This window comes from Euprymna scolopes, chromosome 45, assembly GCF_053919585.1.
Source record: "Euprymna scolopes isolate OS-2025 chromosome 45, ASM5391958v1, whole genome shotgun sequence".
Lineage (NCBI taxonomy): Eukaryota > Metazoa > Mollusca > Cephalopoda > Sepiida > Sepiolidae > Euprymna > Euprymna scolopes.
In genome coordinates, this window is record NC_136526.1 from 66512689 (window position 1) to 66529193 (window position 16505).

The 16505-nt window shown below is 34.5% G+C and overlaps 1 protein-coding gene across 2 annotated transcripts in view; it reads left to right on the forward strand.

Annotated features, from left to right (window-relative positions):
* The window catches only part of LOC145269865 (tRNA (uracil-5-)-methyltransferase homolog A-like), a 79736-nt gene that overhangs the window by 8383 nt on the left and 54848 nt on the right, over window positions 1-16505 (forward strand). For both annotated transcript variants that reach the window (XM_080125595.1, XM_080125594.1), the window contains exons 3-6: window positions 158-246; window positions 5895-5970; window positions 9138-9189; window positions 12314-12389. In XM_080125595.1, the coding sequence (XP_079981721.1) occupies window positions 158-246; window positions 5895-5970; window positions 9138-9189; window positions 12314-12389 (293 nt within the window). The remainder of the gene's footprint in view (window positions 1-157; window positions 247-5894; window positions 5971-9137; window positions 9190-12313; window positions 12390-16505) is intronic.

The following is a 16505-nucleotide window of genomic DNA, read 5'->3' on the forward strand; positions in this document are numbered from 1 at the left end:
CACTATGTGACCTGTTTGTTGCTCAAATCTGTCTCTAATGTATTCTGTCTTGGCACGTCCCTATTATCCGACATTTTTATTATTTTTATTCTACGTGTATGTTGATGCATGTTTGATTTATAATGAAAAATAAAAAAAAAAATTTATTTATTTGCAGGAACTGCGGAAAAAGTTGCTTAACCTGGAATTACGTCCAATCAAGATAAAAGGATTTCCTCACGATGGCTATGCATTTGTCACGTTCAGGTACGAAACGATTTCAACCGTTTTCATAATTATTTTGTGGTGTACACAACTAAACTCAGTGTGTGATGGTCGTATTGCATCAAAATCTTACCATTTCATTCTCCCGACTATCATTTGCAAAAAGGTATGAACCAAGGTCATCCCTATGACAGGCATATTTTTCTAGTAAAACGATTTTCAATCAGTCAACAAATTTTCGTTCTTGTCTAGAATTCTCCCGTATATTTAAAAACAAAAAAATATTTAAAAACAAAAAAAATATTTAAAAACAAAAAAATATTTAAAAACCAAAAAATATTTAAAAACAAAAAAATATTTAAAAACAAAAAAATATTTAACAAAAAACTATTTAAAAACAAAAAACTATTTATAAACAAAAAACTATTTAAAAACAAAAAACTATTTAAAAACAAAAAAAATATTTAAAAACAAAAAAATATTTAAAAACAAAAAAATATTTAAAAACAAAAAATATTTAAAAACAAAAAAATATTTAAAAACAAAATTAAAGAAAAATTTGTATGATGTACATACCCGTAAATCACGTAAATTGATCAAATATTTTTCTTTCTATAAAAAAAAGCATTTTTAATGGGAATTCGTAGGCATTACAACAAAAATCTTGCAAGTTTGAATTATTGTTAAGTTATTTCTTAAGATATTTCTTCAAACTGGTGAGTGAGAAAGTCACTTCTAAGATATTCATGAGATTTGATTTTATTGGTCACCTGACAAAAGGAGTCGACCTGTAAATTCATCCTTGTCCGTTCGTCTGTCCGCAGAAATTTTTCTGTCTCTATGTCTATCCTTGTGGCCATGTCACTAGTAAGGGTGCTGGAGGTAAACATTTCGTCTGGGCTGACATTATCCGCCTGATAGTCAGGGACCCAAACCTTGGATTAAGCACTAAGGAGGCTGTCCTATCAGCAGGTGCAAAGTACTGGGGCTGCTGTATTGCCATTTGGTGAATGGATTCTGGACCATGCAGTAGTCTCTGGTGGGGCCTCTCGATGCCATACTAGTGGGTAATTGTTACGGCTTTACCTTATCATGTGCTACACAAAAAAAAAAAATTCCTGTCCTTTTCTCTCTTACTTTCCTTCTCTATCCTGCTCTAACCAAGTATGCCGACCTGTTCCACAAATCCCAAAGCCTCAACATGAAATATCTCCAGAAAAAAAACTCGAATAAACCTAGAACCCCATCCTCCAACATAGACCCTTACTACCATGTCTCCTTCTCCAACTTCCAGAGGTTGAAACCCAATTACAGGAGACGAAACCGGACATATTCTTTCCAAGCAAAATTGGAATAGGGCCGACCACTTCCCTAGATGAGTACTCTAACTTAACATCTAAATCTGACCCCCAAGATCGCCATGGACATGGAATATGTGCCTTCCTGTGTAGCAGGGATATCTCTAGAGAAGATCCTAATTTACCTTATATGTACTTCCGGGTTGCACTTGCTTACACCACTGCATTTATATTTGCCCTCTATCGGCCCCATAACAGGGGAGTTACTATCTTTAAGAGTATATCTGAGAAAATAGACCACATCCTGTCTGCACATCCCTCGGCTAACATCCATATATGTGGTGACTTCAACGTCCATAACGTGGGATGGCTGACCCACTCAAATAAGACAGACGATGAGGGGAGGTTCTGTCATGATTTTGCCATTGCTTATGACCTCACTTAGATTGTTCGCGAGCCCACCCGTGTGCCTGATACTACAGGTCAATATGCAAGCCTTCTAGACCTTTTTCTCTCAACTTCCCCTGATCTATGTTCATGTTCCGTTATTTCTCCTCTAGGATCCTCCAACCACTCTGTCGTATCAGTTAAGATAAAAATGAAATGTAATAAGTCCCCAGACGTACCCCTCTACCGTACTGTATACCGATACTCCATGGCTGACTGGAATAGCTTCCGTACATTCATATCTGATGTACCTCTGCATTCCAGGTTTAAAAAGGATGTATGCTCTATAGTATCAGACCTGACCGAATGGTTAATTGTAAGCATAGACTGATTCTTGCCACCTAAAAAATTTCAACAAAAACCTAACAGCCAGCCATGGTTCTCCCCAGAATGTGCTGCTGCTATCGCGCACAGAAATCACTTTTTCCATAGTTACCAACATAATAGATGCACTAAGACTAAAGCTGCTTTCAGGAACGCCAACAACCACTGTAAAAGAGTAATAAAAAATGCAAGAGAGCTATATGCCCAGTCTGTTAAATTCAAAGTAGCTGAGCAGCGGCTTGGTTCCCACCAGTTTTGGCAAATAACAAATAAGATTCTGAACAGAAGTGTGTGTTCTATTCCAACCATTATCAATGGACCACAACAACAGTTGATTTGCATTAAACTTATCGTGTACCCAATTCTTACAGGCATAAAAAAATTGAATTGCACTAACCTTATTGTGTACCTAATTCTAACAGACACAACAAAAATTGAATTGCACTAAGGCCATCAACTCCCCATATTTCCTCCTATAACACAGAACATGCTAGGTAACATACAAATATCTGTGCATGAGGTCACTAAACTAATCAAGAACCTTGATTCCAGTAAAGCAACTGGCCCTGACGGCATCTCCTGCTTAAATGTGGCAACAGTACTCCATCGTCGAATGCACTTGGCTCTTATACAGGTAGAAAATTGCATCAGCAGTGAGATATCTGCTGGTGCGGTAAAAGCATCCCAACATTCTTCTAGCAGTCTTGGCAACGGATTTTTTGAAAGAAATAATCTCAAAACTAAATTTGTGGGCATTATCATCGATATCGTTGAAGTTTTGTTGCTTGATTCTTTGGTGATTTGTTCAAATGAATTCTTCATTAGACAATTTTTTTAACAAGTCCCCATTGATAAGTTGTTAAGGTAGGAATCTTATTATCAACAACATACATTACAAGAGCTTTTCGTTTTTCTCAATTTCTTTTCAGCATATAATATGTTGAAGTCCATTGTGTGGTCACATCTTGAACGAGTTTATGTTTTTCAAAATTAAGCTGATCCTGTGTTAATTTGCTAATCTATATATATAAAAGCGAAAATGTATATATGTGTGTTCGCTTTTTCTGTGTGTCTACAAAAGGCTTTTTTTCAGAGAAGCGGTCGGTCGGTTCACAACTTTTTAAAACTTTTTATATTACATATAAATCGTAATATCTCAGAGTTAACAACGAAGCTCGCCTGTCTATTTAATTTGCTCGATTTCGGGAAGATAAATATTCAACATTTGTCGCTCGCCGCATGTGGGTTAGTCTTTTTCCTATAACATCTTGGGAAAATAAAAAAAGCGTTCCGCAGTAAATGAATATTATCCTGCAGTCAAACTTGACCTCATTAACTCATTAAAACGGCACCTGCCAAATCCAAGTAATTGAATGAATTCAAACGTTTTTCTGTTAGCATCGCGCGGTGGGGCAATGGTTAACGTCGCACGTTTTTTTTGTTTTTTTTCACACTTTAATTTACAACTTTGCCTCAACGGTTCGGGTTCGATCCTCATACTTACTTTTTTTTTTTTTTTTTTTTTTTTTTTTTTTAACCCCCCACCCCCACCCCCGGAGTTTCCACACACACCTCCAAACACCCGGGCAAAGCCAGGTACCCCTCGCTAGTTACTAATAGAAAGCAATTAAAGTGAGACTATGTTTTTGTTAGTTATAATGATTGTTTTAACAGCCTGTTGAGAAAATAATGAGTCATTTATTAAGAGTTGCAATGAATGTACGAAGCACGATGGTGATTCTAAACCACATTCCCTGACACCAGCAACCATATTTGTTCCTGAACCTCGCAAAACTAAGAAAATTTATTTTGAAGATTTTATACTCATCCAGAACATGGTGCGATTCTTCAGTTAATCCTTCACCTGTGTGTGCACCAGAGAATGGAACAATTTTAATCACAGCTCTATATTGTTCAAAGTCATTTGAAAGCCATTGACCTGTCAAACTCAGAGAAGGAGAATTATTTGTAGCAGTTGTCCAAATGTGTCTGTAGTCAAAGAAATGTCTGTAGTCAAAGAAATGCTAATTTCATCAAGAGATAATAGGACATTTGTTTTTAGTTTTGTAAATATATTAAGAATTTTTTTTTCAGTGAAATACTTTTTTGATGGAATACTGTAAAATTTTGCAACAAGCCTATTAAATCCAATGTTAGATGTTACAGAATATGATTGAATATCAACAGCAATCATTTCTTCTATCAGATAATGAATGTCTTGTGACCTGTGGTCATTAGAATTCCAAACTTTTTTTTTGGCCAATATTGATTCTATAGTAGTTTGCTGTTTTGCTGGAGGCTCGTCGTTGTTGCCACTTGTTTCTGGAATTCATTGTGTTCCCTTTTCTTATCTGCAACTTTTGCTTCTTCTGAACGAACATTTCTAAGATGGTTTAACAGTTTTTGCTTATTTGCCATCCAGAAAAAGAAAAATATATATGCAATGGTCGCAATTTACTGTATAATTCTTCAATGTGAAAATTGAAATGTTAAATATATGTTAAAAATATTATTTATTGAAAATAAATTTGCAGGCAGCATTTGCAACAAATACATTGAGGACATTGCTAAGGATGCTGCAAAGAAGGTGGGCTCTCTTTACCGTGCTAGAAAGTTACTCACCCCCAAGTGTATCCTACGTCTCCAGGAAGCCACCATTCGCCCACGCATGGAGTATTGTTACCACATTTGGGCTGATTCATCTACCATTAGTCTCTTGTTCTTAAACAGGGTCCAAAAAAAGAGTCTCAAATCTAATAGGTCCCCACACTATCAACCAAGCTCCAACCTCTGTCCCATCACTACAATGCTGCATCCCTGTGCCTGTTTTACAAGTATTTCAATGAACTCACAGCACTTGTGTCTCCTCAGCGTACATACTCTTGACCTTTCTAATAAGCAGCAAAATCTTTCTCCTTCACTGTTGAGGTCCTAAGATGCCGGAAAACATTTTTTTTCTTCTTCTTTACAAAGGAGCCACCACTTATCAAGGCCCAAAGGCCACTCAAGGATAAGGATTAATTAGTGTAAAATGGTCACCGGGACAACATCATAGAAATGGATTACTTGGGCTGGCTCAACAAGAAGCTGTTTACTTTGAACTTGACGATGACCACATTGTAGTCAGCTGGAAAGCAGGCCAGTGGAACAGTGTTCCACAGGCAGTTCTAGGAAAAAAGCTTCATTTATGGAATTTGCATTTAGTTTAGGCACAGATAGAGTGTTGATAGTTGTTGTAGCCAGATGAGTGTTTTTTTTGTGAAAGTTTGGCAAGGGGGGGGGCCATACATTGACAAAGGAGAGACCAAAGATCAAAGCTTAGATGAGCCTTTTATTCTAATAGTTTCTTTTCTTGGACTGCTACACCTTGGAATTCCTTCCCTGTCTCTTACTTCTCTGACTGTACTCATATGCAAAAGTTGAAATGTAACATGAACAGACATTTCGCTGCTCAACTCCCCACAGTCCCTGTTAGACTGGATCCTAAATAGTAGCCCTTTTACATTCCAAGTGGAATTTTTTTTTTTTTTTTTTTGTCAGGTGAAAAAGAGTAAAAATAGCCCAAAAAAAAACAAAAATAGCAAAACAAATGATGAAGAATTATTTATTGTTTTGATTTAGGAACGAAGAAGATCGTGAAGCAGCTCTTTTGAAAATCAATGGATTCCAATGGAAAGGTCATCTGTTAACTGCCAAGGTCAGAATCCTTTCTTTTTTTTTTATTTTTTTTTTTATTTTTAACACTTTATGACCTGGTTGAACTAATTTCTTCAGTTGTAAATACTATATATACTTTATTTTCTTTCTTTGGAGATTGTAAAGCTGCCAACATTCCACTGTTTTTTATTGAAACCAACCAAGAGCTCTTTTTAGTATCCTTGCTGTTCCCTTAAGTGCAATTGTCTGGATCTCTTTTGTATTTGGTTCACCAGGAATATTAGTTAGGTAGGACTTCAGGTTCTTCTTCATAAGCCCTGTGGCACCTATAATAACTGGTATGATTGATATCTCCTTAAGATTGCAGTTTCTTTTCATATCATACATGAGCATTTTAAGACCAAAACTTGTGTCATTTTAGTTATTACGTGTGTATAAGTCAACTGTAGATTCTAAAACAGTTGAATGGTTTGTCGCATGGCTCCTTGTTGCACGGATAATTTCCTTTTTCGTGTTTTTTTTTTGTAAGACGTATCATAAATTGTTTCTTAGCATCTACGAGCGATAATATGTGCATTTATGCCAGTATGGTCTATTCAATTTTTCATATATAGAACTTACATGCAACAAACACAAATGTTGCCAATCTGTAGTGGAATGGGGACATAAATGGATGGTCACATTCAATGCTGCCAAGACTAAACTGGTTTCCTTCAATAATTACAAGAAACCTTCTCTGCCACCAATAGCAATGGCCAGTGACTCCCTGTCTGAGAGTACTTCTTTCAAACTGCTTGGCCTAACGTTCACAGGTTGGAACAATTATATTGAAAACATTGCCAGAGCCGCTGCGAAAAAGGTAGGCTCTCTCTACCGTGCTAGAAAACTACTGACACCTGAAAGTATCCTGTACCTCTATAAGGCCTCCATTCGCCCATGTATGGAGTATTGTTGTCACATTTCGGCTGGTGCATCTGCTGCTAGTCTCTCGCTCCTAGACAAGGTTCAAAAGAGAGTCGTCAATCTGATAGGCCCTGAGCTGGCATCTAAGCTTCAGCCTCTGTCCCATCGACGAAACGTTGCATCCCTCTGCCTGTTCTACAAGTATTTTAATGGTGAATGCTCTGACGAACTGCAGACACTTGTGCCCCCACGACGTAGACACCCTCGACAAACCCGACAGGCAGCTAAATCCCACCCCCACACAGTAGAGATCCCTAGATGTAAAAGATCTTTCTACTCCAGTAGTTTCTTCCCCAGAACCGCTAGACTCTGGAATTCCATTCCAGGTCCCTGCTTCCCCAACTGTACTGACATGCAGAAGTTCAAGTTCAAAATGAACCGACATCTTGCTGCCCAAATCCCAACATAGTGCCCCAGTAGTTGCTGCCCCTGATAATAGCCCAATGTGCCTTGTTTGGGGTGAAAATGTAATAAAAAAAAAAAAATTAGACATTCTGTAGATTCCAGGCACAGTTTTTGTTTTTAGACATAATTTACATCACGTAATAACATACATTGCATGAGTCGTAATATATCATAATCACGTAATAACATACATTGCATGAGTCGTAATATATCATAATAATGCGAACACGTGTGTTAAGTGACATTAAATGGTTTCATTAAATAATTGTCATTAAATTGTTAAAACTTGTTGAACTTAATAAAGAATGACATATCGTAAACAGTACATTCCCTAACCTAATAAAAAAAAACATCATATCATCCCCGAATACATCATATTGAACTTAGGCCTATAGCCATGTCTAGAGAGTGAACACTGCAAGACACTTGAAAAAGTTGTAGTATGTAGGTGAGAGGTCTGGAGAGTATGGCGGATGAGGCAGAGTTTTATAGCCCAATTTTTTCAACTTCTGCAGGCTCGGTTTAGTAACATGCACTCGGGCATTGTCATGGAGGAGAATTGAGCATTTTCTGTTGACTTTTCTGCTGGATGTTGTTGTCGAAGTTTCTGATGCATTTTATCCATTTGTTGACAGTATTTTTCCACAGTAATGGTTTCGCCTTTTTAAAACTGTAATGAATGAGTCAGGTCACAGACCACCAAACAGTCAGCGTGACCTTCTTTTGGTGCAGCTCTGACTTCTGGAAGTGTTGTGGAGCTTTGGTGAAGTCTAACCACTGATCTGAGCATCGATGGTTGTCGTAAAGAACCTACTTTTCATCTCAAGTCACAACCCAGTTGAGAACCAGGTCGGTCTTGTTGTGTAAAAGAAAGGAAGATGACCCTCATAATAGCGTTTCTTTTGGTTATCGTTCAATTCGTAAGGCACCCATTTATCAAATTTTCTTTATCTTTCCGATCTCTCTCAAATGGATGGAAATCATTGTATATGTTAGGTCTAATTCAGAAGCAAGTTCTCAAACAGTTGTGCATCGACTGGCTTCGACTAAGGCTCAACATCCGATGGCTACGCTTATCATCTTCAAGACTCTTATCGGCGCCATGAAATTTCTTAAACCACCATTGTGCCGTGAGTTCATTAGTGGATTAGAGGGTCACTTTGTTGATATTGCGAGCTGTTTCTAGCTTGAATTAAAATAAATTGTGAGAATTTTCTTTTTCTCCATCTAGTATCCAACGTTCTGAAAAGAATGCATAATTGTTTTTAAAACGATTGTAATTAAAACGATTAGATAGAGCAAAAACACCCTTTAAAATGATATATAAAGTAAAGTTATTATAACGAAAACTTATTTGAAAATACATCATTTGAAATCCAAATTAAAACTTCCGCAAGAACTAACTTTCTAATCAACCTAATAAGTCATCATCCAATTTCACACTTTCTTGAATGTTAACATTCTCTTGATATTTCGGTTCGTTCCCTAATTTTTGGTAAGCATAACTCTTTAAGTTATCTGCCCTTTTTTGCTGTGTCGACAAATATATGCCTGCATGTTGGCTCTTTAGTCCATGCCATTATCTCCAAATTGTGACAATTACAGCATATGGTGAATTTAACAATTTCTTCCTCACAGATCCTGACATCTCGCGTCGGTCCATCTCGACAGCTGATTTCAGAATAAATCTTTTTTTTTAATATTTTCTCCGCCATGTTCTTTGCTTTTCGCGCCATTATTTTTTATTTCAATTCATTTACCTTCCCCCCCCCCCCCCGATTAAAAGAAATTTTTTTTCCTACATTTCTTTTTTTTTTTGTTTTTGTCTTTTATCAATAGAAATCCCGCCCAACGGCAGATCCTTTGGTTTTAAAACGGAAAGCAGCACCAGGTAAAAGACTTCTTAGCTTTTTCTGATATTTTCTCCTTCTTTTTCTCCTTCTCTTTCTCCTTCTTTTTCTCTTTCTCCTTTTTCTCCTTCTTTTTCTCCTTTTTTTTCTTTTTCTCTTTCTCCTTTTTTTCCTTCTTTTTCTCTTTCTCCTTCTCCTCCTTCTTTTTTTTCTTTCTTTTCCTTCTTTTTCTTCTTTCTCCTCCTCCTCCTTCTTCTCTTTCTCCTCCTCCTTTTTCTTCTCTTTCTCATCCTCCTTTTTCTTTTCTTTCTTTTCCTTCTTTTTCTTCTTTCTCCTCCTCCTCCTTTTTCTTCTCTTTCTCATCCTCCTTTTTCTTCTCTTTCTCATCCCCCTTTTCCTTCTCTTTCTCGTCCTCCTTTTTCCTTTTCTTTCTCTTTCTCTTCCTCCTCCTTTTTCTTCTCTTCCTCCTCCCTTCTCTTTCTCTTTCTCGTCCTTCTTTTTCTTTTTCTTCTCTTTCTTCTCTTTCTCCTCCTCCTCCTTTTTCTTCTCTTTCTCCTCCTTTTTCTTCTCTTTCTCCTCCTCCTTTTTCTTCTCTTTCTCATCCTCCTTTTTCTTTTCTTTCTTTTCCTCCTTTTTCTTTTCTTTCTTTTCCTCCTTTTTCTTCTCTTTCTTTTTCTCCTTTTTCTTTTTCTTCTCTTTCTCCTTTTCTCTTCTTCTTATATATATTGTAATATATTAGAAAAGATTGCAAAGTTAGCGTAACATAAAAACAAAAAATATAAAACGCATTAACAGAATATTGTCAACCGTGTAAATGCTCGTACCACGTTTGTATTAAGAATTTTGTCATGAAATTTGTAAACTAACCAGAAGAGATGTCACTTTTAATAGCTTGGGTGTCCAAAATACATTTGACCACTGTTTTTATTTGTTTTTTTTTTGTTTTTTTGTTAAAAAAAGATGACGAATTCTGAAAATTTTGAAAAAAAATGTTCTTCAGGAATCTACTAGTAAATAAAACCATCATTTTGCTGTTTTTATCCATTAAAAATATAATTGTACACTGTTTTCTCTTGTAGCTAGCAATTTAAACCCATGATAGCCAGAAAAAAAAATCATTTCGATTGACTTTCGATGCAAAACTGTTTTTGTAGTGTTAGCAATAGCATCAGACGGGGGGGTTTTTTTTTGTTGTTGTTGATTTTTATTCCAGAACGATTTTTTAAAAATAATTGAAAACATGAATATAAAAAATGTTCTCATATGTTTAGTTGGTACTTGTACAGTTTAGTCAAGACGTTAAAAAATGAAAATATTAAAAAAAAAAGTTTAAATTGTATGTATCCGTTATGGAACAAAGTTCTCTGAAAAAAAATTTCACTTAATTTCAGCAAGTAGTTTTTTTTTTTTTACAGCGAAAAAAACAATTTGTTATGATACCGAGCAAAATGTTTGATTTTTAGGAAGAAAAGCTAGCATTAAAGATGGGGAGGGAGGGCCAGCGCTTTAACTGGAGTTATCTCCCTTTGGCATATCTAAAATTCAAACAATTTTTTTTTTTAAATCCAAGATGGCGGCCTTCAACGCGCTCTCATAAAAACTTGTTTTTTCGCTGTAAAAAAAAAAAAAAAACTACTTGATGAAATTAAGTGAAATTTTTTTTTTCGGAGAACTTCGTTCCATAATGGATACGTACAATTTAAACTTTTTTCGATATTTTCATTTTTTAATGTCTTGACTAAACTGTACAAGTACCGTTTCTTTAGTTTAATTAGAGCTCTTCGGTTATCAGTATACATAATTATTAAAGCAATCCCAACCAATCCAGCGTAATGAACTTTTTTCGCATATTTCTAGTTAATTTTTAAAAATATTTATACAGTTGAAGACAAGAAAAAAAGCTTTCTAAATGTATAGCTTGTACGCAGTTTTATCCGTTGCGTTAGTTTTTAACGGTGAATCAAACAGTGTTTTGCTTTGAACAACCAAAAATGTGAAATTTGGAAATGAATTAGAAGAGCTGTCACTTTTAATAGATTGGGGTGTCTGATATTCTTTTGACAACTCATTTTTTTGTTGTGTTAAAAAAAAGCTTTCAACATGATGAGTATTGAAAATTTTGACAAAAATTTTCTTTGGACACCCACTGTTAAATAAATCAATCTTTTTTACTATTTTTATCTGTTAAAAGTAAAATTGTAACCTGCTTTCTCTTGTGGTACCAAACAATTTAAAATTCTGATACATGGAAAAAAAATTGTTCTATTTTTAAAAACTATCTAAAAACTATCTGTAGTAGTAGCAGCAGCAATATTATCAGCGATAGCATGGCTGTAAACAAACATTTTTTTTGTTAAGAACGAATTTAAAATATGAATATAAAAAAAATGTTCTTACATATTTAGTTGGGGCTATTTTGTTAACAGAACATAATTAGCTTAATTAGAGCTATTTGGTTATCAGAATATATAATTAAAGCAATCCCAACCAGTCTGACATTATTTCTGATCAAATTTTAAAGATATTTATATGGTTGAAAAGACAAGAAAATAAGCTGGCATGCACTTTTATCCGTTGCGTTAGTTTTTAACGGTGAATTAAATAGTTTTTCTTCGAACAACCGAAAATGTGAAATTATCTTTTTGTTCACATATACGAACGGTACATCCTCTAATATTTGTTTTTCATTTTCGTCTTTTTTTTTTTCCCCAATTTTTTTCAGCGAATTATTATCGAATGGACACTAATCTACCAGATTTGTTTATTGACCATTCAAAATTAAAATATTCAAAATTAAAATATTCAAAATAAAAATATTCAAAATTAAAATATTCAAAATTAAAATATTCAAAATTAAAATATTCAAAATTAAAATATTCAAAATTAAAATATTCAAAATTAAAATATTCAAAATTAAAATATTCAAAATTAAAATATTCAAAATTAAAATATTCAAAATTAAAATATTCAAAATTAAAATATTCAAAATTAAAATATTCAAAATTAAAATATTCAAAATTAAAATATTCAAAATTAAAATATTCAAAATAAAAATATTCAAAATTAAAATTATGTAAAAACAATAACAGTAGGAATAAATGTTCTGATATTTTAGCATTTCCTTTCCGTCAGCCGATAATAAAAAAAAATGTTTTTGTTCTTCAGCTTCAGAACAAAATTCCAAGAAGCCGAAGCTCGATGATGGAAACAACCAAGATGAAAATCTGACGCCAGATGAAAGGTATAATTTAACGTTTCTAATGCATAAAATATTTCTTTACTACCGTTTACGTTTTAGTACACGTTGTGTCTCTTCCACAAATAAAAGCATTCAAAATTGTCCGTTATCAATTCTTTGGAAAAAAATAGGATGAAAATACGAAAAGAGGATCTTTTTTCTTAATTGAAACTGATTTGGAATTGTTTAGGAAAATGTTGAAAATAATTGATTTAATTAGAAATTATTGGTCCCCCGACAAAGGAGGGATTGGATCTAGTAATTCGCTCCTGTTTGTCTGTTCACCTTTTTCTCAATAACCATGACTTTTTTAAATTCTGCACAAACGTTAGTCATGGTGAAAGTAAATTTTTGCCAGAAAAAATTTTCCACTGGTTGCGCCTCTAGGGGGCATTATAGAGATAAAATTGCCTCCAAATCATTCGTCCATTAATGTATTTGCACTTTTATCAATAATCACACCTTGGATTTTAAAAAATTTTCCACTGGTTGCGCCTCTAGGGGGCATTATAGAGATAAAATTGCCCCCAAATCGTTCTTCCATTAATGTATTTGCACTTTTATCAATAATCACACCTTGGATTTTAAAAAATTTTGCACAAACATTAGTCATGGTGAATGTAAATTCTTAACTTGTGAAGGAGAATCCCGCATGGCTGGCTTGTTTAAAATGTTTTATTTAGTACATCGTTCAAGTTGTTTTGAGCAGCTGTCTCCACACATGCTCATACACAGAGGGTGTCCCATACCCCCTGGATGGGAAATTGAGTTTTGGTTTGTCATTCGCTTATTCACGGTCCTGATTTTGTACTGACTATTGTATCGGGATACATGTTCGACGAAAATGGTGATGATTTTATAAATTTTGATCCTTGCAAAAGGATTTTTTTTTTTCATTTAAAAAAAAAAATATGAATCTTTGACTAATTTTTTAAAAAATATGAATCTTTGACTAATTTTTTAAAAAAATATGAATCTTTGACTAATTTTTTAAAAAAATATGAATCTTTGACTAATCTAAAAAAAAAAAATTAATATTTGACTAATTTAAGAAAAAAAAAATGAGTCTTTAACTAATTTTTAAAAAAAAAATGAATCTTTGACTAATTTTTAAAAAAATATATGAATCTTTGACTAATTTTAAAAAAAAAAGAAATGTTTCTAATCAACCTAGTATTGCCTGGAGATGCAATGAAATCATTTTAGTGCAAGCACATGCAGAATAAATTCTGCATGTGCTTGCACATTTTTTTTTAAACTTATACAGAAAAAGAAATACAATTTTAGTTCTAAGGAAGGAAACTCTTACTACATTATTTTATTAAAAGTATGAATTATTCCCCTTGCTTTTTATTTTATTTTTGGGTGATGAGTTAATCTTTCATACTATCAGAAAAATTTGTTTAGATTATTGAAATTTTTCTCGTTTATTGAACTGCAACTTGAAGAATTAAAAAAAAAATGAAAAGTTTATAACCTGATTAGCTGTGCTTAACGGCATTGCCCGGGATGTAGTCATTTTAGTTTTTATTCTTTACTTGTTTTCACATTTTTAAAAACTTATACAGAAAATGAAATACAATTTTATTTTGAGTTCAGTTTTAATTTAAGGAAGAAAACACCTATTATATTCTCCATTTAAAAATATGAATTATTTCCCTTAGGGGAGTAATTAGTTATAAAGGTTTTATATCAAATTAATTTTAAAAATAAATTTGAGCAGCATACATTTTGTTGCTAATGTTATATTGTGGGTGTATATAACGTGTGTGCCTATATGTGTTCATGCCCATTGTTGCAATATTTTGGCTGTATAATGGGGTATGATCCCACACAGTCGGACGATTCTATTTATAAACGATGCTGCTAAGAACTGACAAATCAAATTAATTCACGTTCTGCTACCAACCAATCAGAAACCAGAATTGCTTCATAAATATTAAACCTTTTCTGGAGCAATTTCACATGTTCTTTCCCAGGTTTTGACACGGTAAGAATATTTTGTTCTGTGGAACTGTCTACTACAAACAAGTCACCTCCCAGGACTTGTGTGTAACAGCGAACCATCTGAAACGGTTCTGAAACTCAAAATGGCTTACACTTCTAGACCCATCGAATCTATATAATATACATATGTATAAAACCAATGCTCGTGTCGACTAATTGTTATAATTGTTCATTGTGTGTGTGTGTGTTTACACATATTTAAACAGATATGTTCATGTAACATGGGTAAGGTAACAGTCATTAATTCCGGACAAGTTCAACAAGCATGTCACATAAGCACAGAATGGCTGTTTGGTAATGGACTACTAACCTTACATTGTGGCTCCCTTTGTCTCTTGAACACTGCGAGAGAACATTTCATTGTGAAACAGTTACAACAGGATCTCTTTTGGTTTCTGTTGTGGTGGCAACCACTTATTTGCATATGCGAATAACATAACACTATAAATGGCAAGCCTAGGTTGGCCTTGGTGTGTCTTACTCAAATGCCACCGAAAGTGACGCCGAAGAGCGTACATGTCCTCCCACCAAGACTCTCTGACTCGACACCGTCATTTGTACATATTGTAAATATACCTTTTCTTTAATACACTTATTATTGCGTTATCTTGTTGTTTGCGTCTTCATTGTATTTCCTTACTAATTATTGTTCAACCTTGCAACCACAACAGTTTCCCTCGTTCATTCTCACCAATTAGGCGTTTCTCTTAGGTGTTTACAACGATTCCTCTTTTAAATCTTTACGTTGTTTCTTATTTAACTTAGTCGAATGCTTTCACAATTGACAAAGTCAACCTGCTCTCATCAACACTTCGGATCTCTGACTGAACAAATCATCGTATCTTTCCCCAAAACTCTACCTAAAGTCCACGTCACTTTAGAATGACCTCTACGTAAGAGTCGTCAGACTCTAGAGGTCATTTTTAGAGGTCATTTTTAGAGGTCATTTTTAGAGGTCAGTCTATTTTAAATTGTTTATGCTCTACATTGTTTTATTTATTAACAAATAATTTTATCTGTAAATATTTATTTTGCTAGGATAACATTCTATTTATTACAAATATTATAACGATCATAACAATCGTCGACTAATAATACATTCGTCGTTGCTAATAACACGGTACAACAATAACGAATGAAAATTGGCTTAAAAAGCAAAGTTAGATTTGTCAGATTAAAGACTATTTGGGTCAGACTTTTCAAATCCAACCAAATAACTTTATATGTTGGATAATTGGTTGTGTAACTCCTAATGATACTGAAATAAAATGGTAAATACGTCCAAGGATGGAATACTGTTGCCATATATGGGCAGGAGCTGCTAAAAACAGCCTATCCTGCCTTGACAGAGTACAAAATAGACTTCATGGCTTAGTGGGGGGGGGGGGCCTTTTCTCTTCCCTGCAACCTCTCTCCTACAGAAGAGACGTTGCAAGCCTATCTTTGTTTTATCGTTATTTCCATGGCAGGTGCTCGTCTGAACTCCAATCTCTGGTCCCCCCTCGCCAATCTTTTACAAAAAACACTCGTCTAGCTGAATCCACTGTCAAAAACTTTCCCCGCTCTTTATCTATGCCTAAATCAAAACGTGGATTTCATGAACAAAGCTTCTTTCTTAGAACTGCACGCCTGTGGAACTCTGTTCCGTCTGCCTGCTTCCCACCTGACTACAACCTGGATGTCTTCAAGTCCAACGTAAACAAATTCCTGATGAACCGCCCCCTTAAGTAGACACTTTATTAAATCTCCACACTAACGTACTGTACTTACAATAACCCTTATCCCTGAGTGGCTTCCGGGCCTTGATAAGTGGTGACCACTGTGTAAAAAAAAAAAAAAGGACACAACTAGGAAGGCACGAATTGGACAAAAACGATTCTGCTTAGATCAACAATAATAATTATATAAATAATAGCTGGAAAAGAATTACATATTTAATTGTTTGACTTTGAGCGAATGTCCATTGAATACGTAACAGAATTGTGACTGGTTATAGGCTGCGTGTTCGATTACTAAATCAAAACGTGGTATCCATGAACAAAGCTTCTTTCTTAGAACTGCACGCCTGTGGAACTCTGTTTCATCTGCCTGCTTCCCACCTGACTACAACTT